General features: G+C 50.9%; 1 protein-coding gene across 2 annotated transcripts in view; it reads left to right on the plus strand.

The window, feature by feature from the left end:
- AK1 (adenylate kinase 1) overlaps positions 1 to 13,819 on the plus strand; it is a 70,560-nt gene that overhangs the window by 20,960 nt on the left and 35,781 nt on the right. Inside the window, exons 5-8 of one of the 2 annotated variants that reach the window (XM_084821410.1) lie at positions 471 to 584; positions 1,736 to 1,927; positions 4,586 to 4,676; positions 6,985 to 7,064. In XM_084821410.1, coding sequence (XP_084677536.1) covers positions 471 to 584; positions 1,736 to 1,927; positions 4,586 to 4,676; positions 6,985 to 7,064 — 477 coding nt within the window. Of the gene's footprint in view, positions 1 to 470; positions 585 to 1,735; positions 1,928 to 4,585; positions 4,677 to 6,984; positions 7,065 to 12,170; positions 12,287 to 13,819 lie in introns of those variants that run through there. The other variant, XM_084821411.1, reaches the window with a different exon arrangement.

Genomic DNA, 13,819 nt, shown 5'->3' on the forward strand with positions numbered 1-13,819 from the left:
TGGCCTCCAGCGGCGGCAGCGGGAGACAGGAAAGGAAGAGGTCTCTTTTTTTCCCCTACCTCCTCTTGAGCCTGCTTTGAGAGTGGTGGGGAAGAGACGCTCTCTTCTTGATGGAACAGCAGCAGGTGAGGAAAGTGAGTGGGTGAGGGAGAAGGAGAGGCAAGGGGTTTGGAGGTGGGAAATAGGGAAGACTTGCATTCGTCTCTGGCTCAGATTAAACTCCATCAGAGAAGTTCTCCTGGGGCCGGCTCATAACTGACTCAAACATTACGAGTTGCCGCGATTCGTATATTTCCGAGCCAGGAATTGCAAAATCCAGCAACTTCACTACTTTGAAAAAATACCTTCTTTTGTACTTTTCTGTCCGTGTAGCTTAGTCCGCAAGCCAGGAACTGAGAGCAGTGGGAGGGGGCGGGCTGCTGTTTGGGTCCAGGGCTGCCCCCCCCGTGATCCCTCTTTGTGCCTTTCAGGAAACGACCATCGAGGAGCTGAAGCAGCAGTTTATAAAGCAACAAGATGCGAAGGGGTTTGTAGTGGACGGCTTTCCCCGAGACATCAGCCAAGCCTTCACCTTTGAGGAGCAGGTGGGAGAGCAAGCTGGGCAGCAGGTTGCCCGAACCTGGCCCCTCAAATCTAGCTGTCAGCCCACCCAAACACTTCAGATGTATTGGGCTAAAACGCCCGTCACCTCACCAGCATCTATTTCCGCCCCATCTCTCATCTGTTTCTTCCCCGATCCACGTCCAAAACTTAAGCTCTCTTGCACAATATTTTGTCCAGATGGACAAAAGCGGCCAGCTCTTTTATCGTGCAACTGTGGAATCATTAAAAAGGTGGGTGGGGTTGATGGCAGTTGTAGTCCAACACACATGTCCAAAATATCTGGAGGGAACCAATCCGGGGGGCGGGGGCTGGCATATATACATTACGTTGGTATGTAACCTTATAATATGGCTTGACATAAAAGAACCCAGCTCTCTAGGACAGGAGTAGGGAAGCTCTAGATGTTGTTGGACTAAAACTCCCAGCATCCTTGACATGCTGGTTGGGGCTGATGGGAGTTGGAGTTCAACAACATCTGGAGGGCCACAGGTTTCCCTCCCATGGTCTAGGATGGGTGAGCAACACGCAGCCTGGGGGATGCATGCAGCCCCCGCTGTCCACCCTGTACCCCACCCACTGCCCCCCAAATTCATTTTAAAAATGAGGCGGGGTGGGAAATGGCATCTGTCATGTCACCAGAGCACACTAAGGGTCAAAACGAGCTTGTTTGCAGGCTAACTTTGACGGTTTTAGTGCTCCGTAGCTGGTACGGAGCACCAAAAGGTTCAAAATTTGCAAAACTGGTATTCTGTCTCAACCTCAAGCCTGACAAACGGAGCGTTGTGCTTTGACAGCACCCCCTGATTAAGTGAGCAGTCAGCTGATCCTGAGAACCAGCTGCTGCCCACTAAGCCCTCTAAAGCCCCCCCCCCCCCAGCCTCCAGGCTTCTTCTTCAGGCCTGGCCACCTGTATCTGGGATGAGGATGTTGCCGACGCTCCTGCAACGCTTTTCCTGTACGTGAGGAGCCCTGCTAGATCCAACCAGAATTCTGTCTAGTCTGGTATCCTGGTTCCCACGGCGGGCAGTCAGAGGCCTCCGGGAAGCCCCAAGCAGCCAGGCCCTTGGTAGCCACGAGGATGAAAGGGCAGCCACCACGTTCACTCCTGCGACTTGTCTCCTTCCGTTGGCAGATTGGCTCTCCAGACCTTGTGGTATTCTTGGCCTGCTCAAGCCAGCAGCTCCGCCAGCGGCTGGAAAAGCGTGCGCAGGAACAGGGCCGTCTGGACGATAACACCCACGCCATCGAGCGCCGGCTGGAGACTTTCAGGCAGAACGTCCCGTTGATCGTGAAATACTACCAAGAAAAGGGCGCCGTCGTGCGGGTGAGGCCCTCGGGAGGCTGGGGTGGTGCTCAGGAGGTGGAGACGAAGGAAACCGCCCCAAGCCCTCAAGGGCGTGGGGATCCAAGATGGCAGCTCGATGCAGCTTCACCAGATGGCCATGGGGTTGCTTTCCACGCTTCTCCACATCAGTGGAGCTTGGTGGCTCCAATGTCGGTGGGGTGGTGAATCCACTCTGGGTTTCAGTCAGACCCAGTCAGAACTCCAAAGGAGCTATCCAACGTGCTCCAGTGTTAGTGGGGCGGTGAATCCGCTCCGGGTTTCAGTCAGACCCAGTCAGAACTCCAAAGGAGCTATCCAAGGTGCTCCAGTGTTAGTGGGGCGGTGAATCCGCTCCGGGTTTCAGTCAGACCCAGTCAGAACTCCAAAGGAGCTATCCAAGGTGCTCCAGTGTTAGTGGGGCGGTGAATCCGCTCCGGGTTTCAGTCAGACCCAGTCAGAACTCCAAAGGAGCTATCCAAGGTGCTCCAGTGTTAGTGGGGCGGTGAATCTGCTCCGGGTTTCAGTCAGACCCAGTCAGAACTCCAAAGGAGCTATCCAAGGTGCTCCAATGTCAGTGGGGTGGTGAATCCGCTCCGGGTTTCAGTCAGAACTATTCAGCACTCTAGCGCAGCTATCCAAGGTGCTTCTTTAGAGTTCTGTCTGATTGAGTTCTGATTGAAACCACCAGCCTCCACTGCTCCAGATTGCAGCTGGCTGGAACGCTGGGAACTCATGTGGTGGCATGAGTTGGGATCAGTTGAGGCGCTGAAAGCATCTCATGTGTCACGGAAGAGCAGCCTCCCCCAACTGGGCGCCCTCCAGATGTTTTGGACTTCACCTCCCATCAGCCCCAGCCAGCACGGCCAACGGTCAGGAATGCCGGGGGTTGTCCTCCAAAACATCTGGAGGGCACCAGTTTGGGGAAGGCTGTTTTAGAGGTTGCACCAGTCAGGAAGCTGCATCACAACGTTACATCGCCTTGGCGACTTCTGGAGGGCCTCCTGCTCTCCATCCCTGACGGATGAGGCCCCATTCAGTGCTGTGGTTCTGCAGAGTAGGGAGCGGCCCGCCAGAAGGTGCTTCCTGGAGGGCCCCATCAAATCTGAAGCTGGCTCTGCTGGGGTAGATACGATAGATCCATAGATAAATCGCATTGCGATCATTGATCAGCCCCTTACATGTTGCTGGGATGCCATCTTGCTCTTCCCCTCTGGCTGGCCCACCTGGTCACCGTGTGGAGGAGGCTGCGCGACTTCCGTCTCGGGCGCTTGGCTGCGGGATGCTTTGTTTTCTAATGGCGGCAGCAGGTGCAAAAGGGGTCCAAGGGCAGGCTAGTGAGCAAGGGGAGAAAGCACCCCGCGGCCGCGTGCCTGAGGTGGAAGGGCACAGGGGCCTCCCATCTTAGATGGGTGGCTGTGGGCACCTCAGGGAGCTGGACAAGATAGATCAGCCTTGCCCCAGTTGGCGCCCATCAGATGTGTTGGACTACAACTCCCAGCCTCCCCCAGCAAGCCATGGGGGAAATGGAATGGAGTATTCTGGAATATATCAGGGGTGGGGTGAAGCAAATAGAACTGGATATCCTGGAATATACCGGGGCGGGGGTGGAGTGAGGGGAATGGAATATTCTGGAATATACTGGGGGTGTGGTGAAGGAAATGGAATGGCATATACGGTGGGTGGGGTGAGGGAAATGGAATGGAATATTTTGGAATATATGGGGGTGGGGTGAGGGAGATGGAATGGAATGGAATGGAATATTCTGGAATATATGGGGGATGAAGGGAATGGAATGGAATATTCTGGAATATATGGGGGGTGGGGTGAGGGAAATGGAATGGAATATTCTGGAATATAGGGGGGGTGGGGTGAGGGAAATGGAATGGAATATTCTGGAATATACGGGGTGGGGTGAGGGGAATGGAATGGAATATTCTGGAATATATGGGGGTAGGGTGAGGGGAATGGAATGGAATGGATTATTCTGGAATATACGGGGGATGACGGGAATGGAATGGAATATTCTGGAATATATGGGGGGTGGGGTGAGGGGAATGGAATGGAATATTCTGGAATATATGGGGGTGGGGTGAGGGGAATGGAATGGAATATTCTGGAATATACGGGGGATGACGGGAATGGAATGGAATATTCTGGAATATACAGGGGGTGGGGTGAGGGAAATAGAATGGAATATTCTGGAATATATGGGGGGTGATGGGAATGGAATGGAATATTCCGGAATATATGGAGGGTGGGGTGAGGGAAATGGAATGGAATATTCTGGAATATACAGGGGGTGGGGTGAGGGAGATGGAATGGAATGGAATATTCTGGAGGAGAGCATCACTGCTTGGTCGGAACCCTGAACAGGAGCTCTCCTGTAAGAAGGTGAGCCCACAGCATCTTTTGTCCCGCTTGTAGCTCTGATTGCCAGATGTTGGGGCAAGCGATAACAGATGGCCACCAGCCTCACACCCCCCTTGTCCCTGTTTGAGACAGGGCTGGACAAGATGGACCTCCGGACCTTTCTTGCTGTGTCATGACAGGCCTTTCAGAACAGGCACGGCAGACCCGTTTCTCCTTTCCAACCTGCCCAGGATCGAGAGAGAACTGACCGCAGCTCCCTCTTCCCCTTCCCTGCTTTGCCCTTTCCAGTTTGACGCGGACAGGGAGGAAGACGATATATTTGCTGACATCCGCTCCTGTGTTCGGCAGCGGCTGCGCCCAGAGGCAAAGGAGGCTCCAGGTAGGAGAGGCGTCGCTCGGCTCCAGGGGATAAGAGGGCAGCGCAGCAGGACGACGTGAAGCACGAGTGCCAGGCCCGTCACAGCAGGGGGGCCATCCGTGGCAGCTCTTCCCCCTTGCCAGGGCTGCAGCCACGGGAGCGTGGAGGTGCTTGGTCTGCCTCGGAATATTTCCTGGGGGAGCTGCCTTGTCAGGAACAGCTGGCGCCGGAACTGGGAACCTTTAGTTCTCTGTGGCTGTTACAACAGCATGGAATAGCAGCAGTCTCAGTTTCTGGACGGGTCCCGCCCACCCTGGCTGGCTGTTGGGTCTTCCTGGACAGGACGGGCTATAAAAGGGCTTCCTGTTTGGCCTGACCAACACTGGTCTTCCGGGCTGTGCCTTGGTTCTGCATGGCCCTCAGCTTTGGCTCCTTCTACTTCTCCTTTTCTCCTCCTCCTCCTCCTCCTCCTCCCTCTTCTACTTCTCCTTTTCTTCTCCTCCTCCTCCTCCTTTTCCTCCTTCTTCTACTTCTCCTTTTCTCCTCCTCCTCCTCCTTTTCCCACCTACTTCTCCTTTTCTCCTACTCCTTTTCCTCCTTCTTCTACTTCTCCTTTTCTCCTCCTCCTCCTCCTCCTTTTCCCACCTACTTCTCCTTTTCTCCCCGACTCCTCCTTTCCCACCTACTTCTCCTTTTCTCCCCTACTCCTCCTTGTCCCACCTACTTCTCCTTTTCTCCCCTACTCCTCCTTTTCCTCCTTCTACTTCTCCTGCTCCTCCTTTTCCTACCTCTTCTACTTCTCCTTTTCTCCTCCTCCTCCTTTTCCCACCTACTTCTCCTTTTCTCCCCGACTCCTCCTTTTCCCACCTACTTCTCCTTTTCTCCCCTACTCCTCCTTTTCCCACCTACTTCTCCTTTTCTCCCCTACTCCTCCTTTTCCTCCTTCTACTTCTCCTGCTCCTCCTTTTCCTACCTCTTCTACTTCTCCTTTTCTCCTCCTCCTCCTTTTCCCACCTACTTCTCCTTTTCTCCTACTCCTTTTCCTCCTTCTTCTACTTCTCCTTTTCTCCTCCTCCTCCTCCTCCTCCTTTTCCCACCTACTTCTCCTTTTCTCCTCCTACTCCTTCTTTTCCTCCTTCTACTTCTCCTGCTCCTGCTCCTCCTTTTCCTCCTTCTTCTACTTCTCCTTTTCTCCTCCTCCTCCTCCTCCTTTTCCCACCTACTTCTCCTTTTCTCCCCTACTCCTCCTTTTCCCACCTACTTCTCCTTTTCTCCCCTACTCCTCCTTTTCCTCCTTCTACTTCTCCTGCTCCTGCTCCTCCTTTTCCTACCTCTTCTACTTCTCCTTTTCTCCTCCTCCTCCTCTCCTCTTCTTCTTTTCCTCCACCTTTTCTTCCCCCTCCCCCTCCGCCTTCTTCACCAGATTTGTGCCAGCCATGTGCTAGGGTCAGGTGAGTGAGGGACAAAACTGAAATGAAACAGGGCCAAACTGCACACCACAGGGGCAGCCCTCTTTGTCACTCACATGTCTCCTCCATTCATCTATACATTGAGGAAGTGGAGGGAGGATCTGTTTGTTTATTTTTTCATCAGAAAGGCACATGGGTGAGGGGAGATGAACCTTCCCCCTCTCCTGCCTTACCTCTCCATGCTCTGTCACCCCAAGAACCTTTCTCCCAGCTTGATTCCGAAACCAGAAGTGAGCTGGGATGGGAGAAAAATGCCAGGGGCAATGAAAAAGTGCCACGGGGAGAGAGTTCAGCTCTCCTTACCCACCAGCTCCTTCTGATGTTAAAAAACCCCTTCCTCCCACTTGCAAATGAACAAGGCAGACGCATGCATAAATGAACAAACATGGCTGCCTCTTGTCGCCTCAGGTTTGGCCCCGTATGCTGGCGTAGCTGGGGACACACCTTCTGAGAATCCAGAGGGAGGTTGAGCCTGATTTGCAGGCCAAAAATGGGTTGATTTCCAGCGATCGAGGGGCAAGGCAGTGTTCCACCACTCCATGCGGCTAACGGAAGGGGTACCCATGCTAAACCTTCACCTAACTTACTCCAGCTGCGGCATGTGGACTTTCCCGGCGCAAAGCCTGGATCACCCTGGGGCAAGACAGGATTTTTTTAAAAAAAATAATAATACTTGATTTGCAAAGCCCCGTGCTTGTTTCCTCCCTCAAATTCCCAAATGGCTGAGTTTGCGTCCGTGAGTCACGCTGACCACCCTTGGGATTCTGGCAGCCCCATCTCTCCTGTTGACGGTGTGTTGTTGTTCCCCCATGGAACCTTCCAAGCATCTGACATGCCCTGTTGTATGTTTTTTGCTTTAGTGTCTCCACTGCCGTCTCCATTGGACAATCTGTTCAGCCCAAGCCAAGAATCTCCGAAGGAAGAAAAGAAAGGAGAGCAGGTAAGGTCGCTGTAGCAGCATGTACCAGACCCGGTCTCTTGGCAAAGCCTCCTGGGTTTTTTCCACGGAGCCTGGGTTGGATATGAGCCCCACTTCCTCTTTCTGGGTCAAAAACAGGAACTGAGGGGGAGGGGAGGGAGTTCCTAGTGGGAAAACACCAGAATCAGCAGCCAGGGGTCAAAGGTTGGCATTGATCAACATGGATTGGCAGTCCACCCTGCCTGTTAAAGCAAACGGTAAAAGAGAGGAGGCATCAGACGGTACAAGAGGATCCTGGTTGAGTGTTTGCTGGTAGTCAGAGCTTGTGTGTCTCCTGAGTCCTCAAGCGATCTCCCAGTCTTTTCTGTAGGAATCTGGTCACCTTACCCTCCCCTTCCAAGGCCCAGTTCTTATGAACACATGAAGCTGCTATATCTCAGACCATTGGTCCATTTAGCCTCCTGCTCTCTACCCTGGTTGGCAGATCTCTGGGAGAGGGTCTTTCCCTTCACCTACTACCAATCCTTCTAACTCAGGAGCGGGGAAGCTTTTTTTCTGTCGAGAGCCACTTACCCCCAGGGTCATCCATCAAGGGCCACATGCTGGTGGTGGGTGGGGACAGAACCAAAAGTGAGTGGGCCACCCCCATTTCTCTCTATTTCTGCCAAACCCCTTTCTCTCTCTCTCTCTCTCTCTCTCTCTCTCACTTTTTCTGACACCCGTTTCTCTCTCTTGCTTTCTGACACACCCTTCTCTCTCTCTCTCTCTCTCTCTCTCCGACATCCTTTTCTCTCTTTTTCTTTCTGACACACCATTTTCTCTCTCTCTGACACCCTTTTCTCTCTTGCTCTTTCTGAGACCCCCCCTCTGACATCCTTTTCTCTCTCTCTCTCTTTCTGATACACGCTCTTTTCTCTCCCTCTTCCTCTTTCTTGAACTATTCTCTCTCTCTCTCTCTCTCTCTCTCTCTCTCTCTCTGACATCCTTTCTAACACCCTTTTCTCTCTCACCCTGTCTGACACACCCTTCTCTCTCACACACACATTCTTTTCTCTCTCTCTTTCTGACATACCCTCTTTTCACTTACTCATTCACTCTTTTTTATTCTTCATACCCACCCAGTGGACTGCTGGGGAGGGGAGAGGCTGCTCTTGCCAGAGAACAAGTCTGATCCATCTTCCATGAGACAGCCCTTTCGAGATTTGAAAACAACTGTCATGTCTACCCTTAAGCTTTCCTTCACCAGGCTAAAGATACCCAGCCCTTTTATTCATTTGCAAATGTATATGGATATCAATTCAGTCTCATTTGATTAATATATTTCTTGGATTGGGTGACAGCCCTTAGTATTGCATCTTCTGTCTGGTGATCGTTTTTGGTGTGTCTGCACCAGCTGTTTTCCTTGACACGGGGTATGATGCAGGACATCCCAGGAACTGGCTTTTAACCTGCACCTGATCTCAGATGGTGTCCCTGATTCCAGCTCTGCTTTCAGATTTTATCCTGGAGAAAGTCACTACTGTCTTACCACCCCACCCCACCCCACCCAGCTGCTGCGGCCATGTTCCTTAGAAAAACCGTATGAACACCATTTTCTCCCCCTCCCCCTGAAAATTTGCCACTTTGTTGGAATGCATACTGGAGGAGGGTGGGTCTGTGTAAAGACATATATATGACCTGGTCTGCATATCACAGCAGCAAATGGTGGGTTAACTAACCCACGATTTGCTGGGATGTGCACCGTACAAAAACCATTTCTGGTTTGCATAAGCAACTATGGATGCCCTGTTCGTAGGTTGTTAGTGTGACGTTCAGACATACTGAGTCACTTCTGTGTTAAACAACCCAGAGTTAACCTACCATTTGTTGTTCGCTGAACTTTAGACTTGTTTAACCCATAAACAACCAAGAGTGTCCAGGTTCAGATGTTACGCTAACAACCTATGAATGGGGGCGCATCCCAGCAAATCGTGGGTTAATTATCGTTGCATCATATAGGTATCTTCACTGTTAGTCTGTGCTCACCTTCTTTTTGGACATGACAAACTTCCAAAATGACTTGAGCTCAGGTCCAGTTGGCTCATCCTGTTTCCAGAAGAAGATGGCTGAACAGAGCCACCTCTCTCTCCTCTCCACTCCCCCAGCAGGCTGTGCAGAGTCCTGATTGGCTGGCCTTTGTGACAGTCACAAAGCCTCTTCTCACTAGGGATGGATGAAAAGTTTGTTCAGTTCATTTTTTTTATACAAACTTACCTAATCCACACTTTCTGAAACCATATGTAAACCAGAACACCCATGTGCCAAAACCTGCACTTTTCAGAATTTTGCAGTGTAATTCGCAACTCAGAAAATGTGCACAAAAATGCATATTGTTTGGGGAGAAGTATGCACAAAAACGCATTATATTAGGGAAAGACTACTTGCAAAAATAGTGCACACTAAGAAAAGGGCATACAAAAATGCATGTATTAGAAGAAATGTGCATAGTAATGCGTATGAATTTTCATATCGACTTTCCCCCCTGAATTTGCAAACTGATGTGGAAATGGGCCAAAATGAACTTACATATGGGGAAAATGAGAAACTCAACAGAACCAAAATTGACTGAATCACTCATCACTCCATCTTATACCTGCAAAGAGCTATGTTACAAATTTTAAAACAAGCATACATGATCCAGGGTGCTATAAACATTTCATTTATTTACTTATTTAAAATATTTGCAGGCCACCTTTTAGAGTGAAACCTTCACAAGGCAGCTTTCAACGTATATATTTGCAACATACAATAACCACACATTTTAAAAACCGTAAAATGCCATAATAATAAAATTAATAAGAACCAGCAGTAATACTAAAACAGATAATGTATACTCCAGTAAACACAATAAAATCAAATAAAGAATTACAGCTAAAACCGCAGCGTATGCCCGATAAAATCCAGGGAAGCCAGAGGAAATACATGGGTGTTCAGGGCCCACTTAAACTCCTGCAATGATGGGGCCCAGCACACTTCAACTGGAACAGAGCAGCGGAGGCTGGTGGCACCAAATTCAGTGCGGCTGTGAATCCATTCTGGGTTTCAGTCAGAACCAACCAGATTTCTAAAGGAGCTATCCAAGGTGCTGAACTTAGTTTGAAGACAGTGTTCAGCACCCTGGATAGCTCATTTAGAGTTCTGGCTGGTTCTGACTGAAACCCAGAATGGATACACAGCCCCACCGAAATCAGAGCCACCAGCCTTCACTGGAACAGAGTTCCACAAACTTGGGGCCACTCCTAGAAAGGCCCTTCCTCTCATACCTGCTACTCAAATTGTTCTCACAGGCAATTAATGGAATTGGATAATCTTTCCTGCAGCTGGTTGGAAGGGAGAATGTAGAAATCAAAAGCCAGCCCAAAGCATGGGGTGCGACAAAAATCTATGCTGGAGCTGAACGTATGTTTGCCTGTAGAGCAGCAAAAGTGGAGGAAAAACTGCAGCTGTTCCTGGATGGAAGCTTGTGCATGAGCAGCCTAGGTGTCCTTGTGGGAGTACTCCTGCCTGCCTTTTTCAATCGTCAAGTTGGCACATCTCCTCGCAAGTAGCTCTACGTATGAGTAGGGATGGATGGGTTGTGCAAAATCCACATTGTCAGGCGCCTTTTGTTCCGTCGTCCATTTACAGATGGATTCGAATCTTTGTTGTTATGTGGAAAAATACCCAAATCGTTCCATAAGAGGGTTCGCAACAATTTATATAATTTACCTTAGTTCGTAACATATAGCATATTGTCCCCCATTCCATTCAACATTTCCCCATGTCTATTTGCCAATATCAGCAGAAACGTGTATTGTTCTACAAATAATATGTGTAAATTTTGGGAAGGCTAAAAAAGAAGAAGATCCGATTCTGTGCGGCCTGAATCCGCTCTGCAGCGGATTCCGCAGGTCAGATGCTTAGAAATCCAAGCTCATTTTAGTCCGTCTCGAATTTCTGCAGCATCCTTACTCATGAGTAGGGCAGCCACTAAAAAAAAAAAAAGAGGAAATGCATCATCAAAAAAGGGCAGACAGGGATGTGAGTTTGCATAGAATTTGCGTGCGCTAATTCAGTGTCGTGCATAATTACTGTCATTTAAGCAGGAACATCGCAAGTTGCCTTACCCTTACCCATTTAGCCCAGTACTGTCGACATGACTGGCAGCAGCGGCTCTCCAGGGTTTCAGGCAGGAGTTTTTCCAGCTCTGCCTGGAGATGCTGGGAATCGAACCTGGGACCCTCTGCACGCAAAGCAGGGGCTCTGCCACGGAGCCACGACCCTTCTCGCTTAAACAGAAATGCAACACCACTCCCTACAGCGGGCAGATGGTGACCAGGCGACCTGTGGGCTCGCTGCGCCAGCTGCTGTCCTGCTAACTGTGGGTGGCCCCTCCAAGGCCCCTCCCTGCCCTCCCTTCTTCGAGTCCTTGATCTTTAAAGCAGACTCCGGACCGGTCAGCTCTTCAAAGAGAGGGTTGGCCTCTGTAAAGTGGGACACACAGCCACCCTACTCATGAGGAAGAAGTGCCTCCAAAAACGCACACAAAAATGCATATGAATTTTCGTATCGACCCCCCGCCCCGTCCCGAATTCACAAAGTGATGTGGAAACAGGCCAAAATGAACTTGTGGATGGGGAAAACGAGGAACTCGGCAAAACCAAAACTGACTGATGGCACTTCCCGGGCTGTTTTTTCAAGGCCAGGGGAGTGGATTGGGGGCCCAACCCATAAAAGACCACGCTGAGGCAGTGAAAGAATTGTGTTTGTTCTCCTCTCCCCTCCCCCCCAAGCCCGCCCAGTTGATCTGAACCCTGGCTTGGAATCGTTCTCACAGGAATGCAGTTGCTCCCACTCCTTGTCAGGATGGTGAACGCTATAGAAAATGCCGATTTCTACCTCTTCGTCCAGTTCTCCTTTTCTTTTCTTTTCTTTTCTTTTCTTTTCTTTGGCCTGCACTCTTGCAGTTTTGCCTTCCACTCTTTTTTGCTCCCCCCCCCCCCGCCAGTATAATTGCAATGCAGCTCACGTCTCCAGGAGCCGGGCGTCCTTTGCTGCCAGCCCCTGCCAGGCAGCGAGAATGTCCCCCCCCTCGTCCCAGCATGCCGTGCGTCTCTGACAGCAGTATATACAGAGGTAAAAATAGCCCGGCGAAGCCATGCAGGGCAGCCGGTTGGCGTGGAACAGCCTCTGCTCCTTCAGCCCCCCCATTCCAGCACTGAGAGGTAGGTTTGAGCCTTGTTCAGGGAGACTTTGGGGGGGCACAAATCTGATTTGGGGGGCAGGGCCACTGAGGGAGAACGACACCCTTGCTGCAGCCAGAGATGATGATTTGGATTTCGTCCTTTCTTTCATTCGGCGGCTGCTGCCCAGAGAAGCAAAGAGGGGGGGAGGAGAAGTGTGTGTGTCTGTGTGTGTGACTGCGTTTGGATTCTGCAACAGGGTATGGTACTATTTGTGCTGTGTGTGTGTGCATGTGTTCTGCAGATCCTTGGGGGGGGGGGTCTATGTTGTTTTTTGCAGGCCAGCAGCGATGAACCAACGCGATTGGTGCCTGTCAGGACATGATCCCTTTGCTCAATGAGTCAGTCAGGCCATGCCTGTGTGTCTCGCTTGGTCTGTGCCTCGGGACATCGGGAACCTTGGGCGATCCTCTGCCCACTTGCCTCTTTTCGCTTCTTCCCCACCAGCATACATTCGTGCTCTTAAGAAGAGTCACGCTAGGACTCTTGGGGCCCTCGTGGGGCCATTCCGTGCATCCGGCCTGTGGGAGATGCCCCCCACCCCACGAAGCATGTTTATTCTCCACAGAGTCTGTCTGGGATCCTGAATGGCTTTGCCGGTTGCCTAGAAATACAGGCACAGCTGCAACCGGCGCATGGTTTCTAATGTATTTGAATACATTTGCATGTTCTCTGCAGGCTGCCCTTGACGTGAGGTCAGAAGGAGCCTGGCGGAAGTGGGAGGCAATAGGGAGGGATACTTTGCAAGCGACAGGGTAGAACCTGACAGGTGAACGTGTGCTGCATTCATTTTCTTTTTGCGTATCTGTTGCAGAGAGGTGGAGCATGTGTTATTGTTGTAGAAATATGGATGCATTTGCTGCGCGTGCACGTGCGCATGTGTATGTGCGCGTGTATCAGCCTTCCTGAACTTGGCACCCTCCAGATGCTTTGGACTACAATTCCCATCATGCCCAGTCAGCATGGCCATTGGTCAGGGATGATAGGAGTTGCAGTCCAAAACATCTGGAGAGCACCCAGTTGGCAGAGGCTGGTTGAGGGGGTGTCACCCAACGAAAGAGATCTGACTTGATTAATTCTGAGTTAATTAATCTGAATTAATTCGAGGAGTGACCATAGCTCAGCGGGGGAGACCCTGATTTGCATGCAGAAGGTCCCGGGTTCAATCCCCAGCGTCTCCATGTTAAAAGGATGAAGGAGCCTGAGATGGAGCAAATCTTTCTCTTCCCGAGACCCCAAATGGTTGCTGCCGGTCAGTATAGACACTGCTGGGCCCCACGAACAAGTAAAGAGACATGGTATAAGGCAGCTTCTTATGGTCTCGTGGGAAGTGGAGCTCGGTGGCAAACACGTGGCCTGCATGCAGAGAGCCCCAGGTTTCATGTCCAGCATCTCCAGCTGAAAGGAGCAGGAAGTAGGGGATGGAAAAAACCCTTTTCTGCCCCAAGCCCTGGAAAGGCACTGCCAGGCAAAGCTGACGGTACTGGGTTGGATAGACAAAGGCAGGTTGCTATG

The sequence above is a fragment of the Heloderma suspectum genome, chromosome 14 (genome assembly GCF_057233095.1).
Source record: "Heloderma suspectum isolate Gila_16-S chromosome 14, 16-S_ref, whole genome shotgun sequence".
Taxonomy (NCBI): Eukaryota; Metazoa; Chordata; class Lepidosauria; order Squamata; family Helodermatidae; genus Heloderma; species Heloderma suspectum.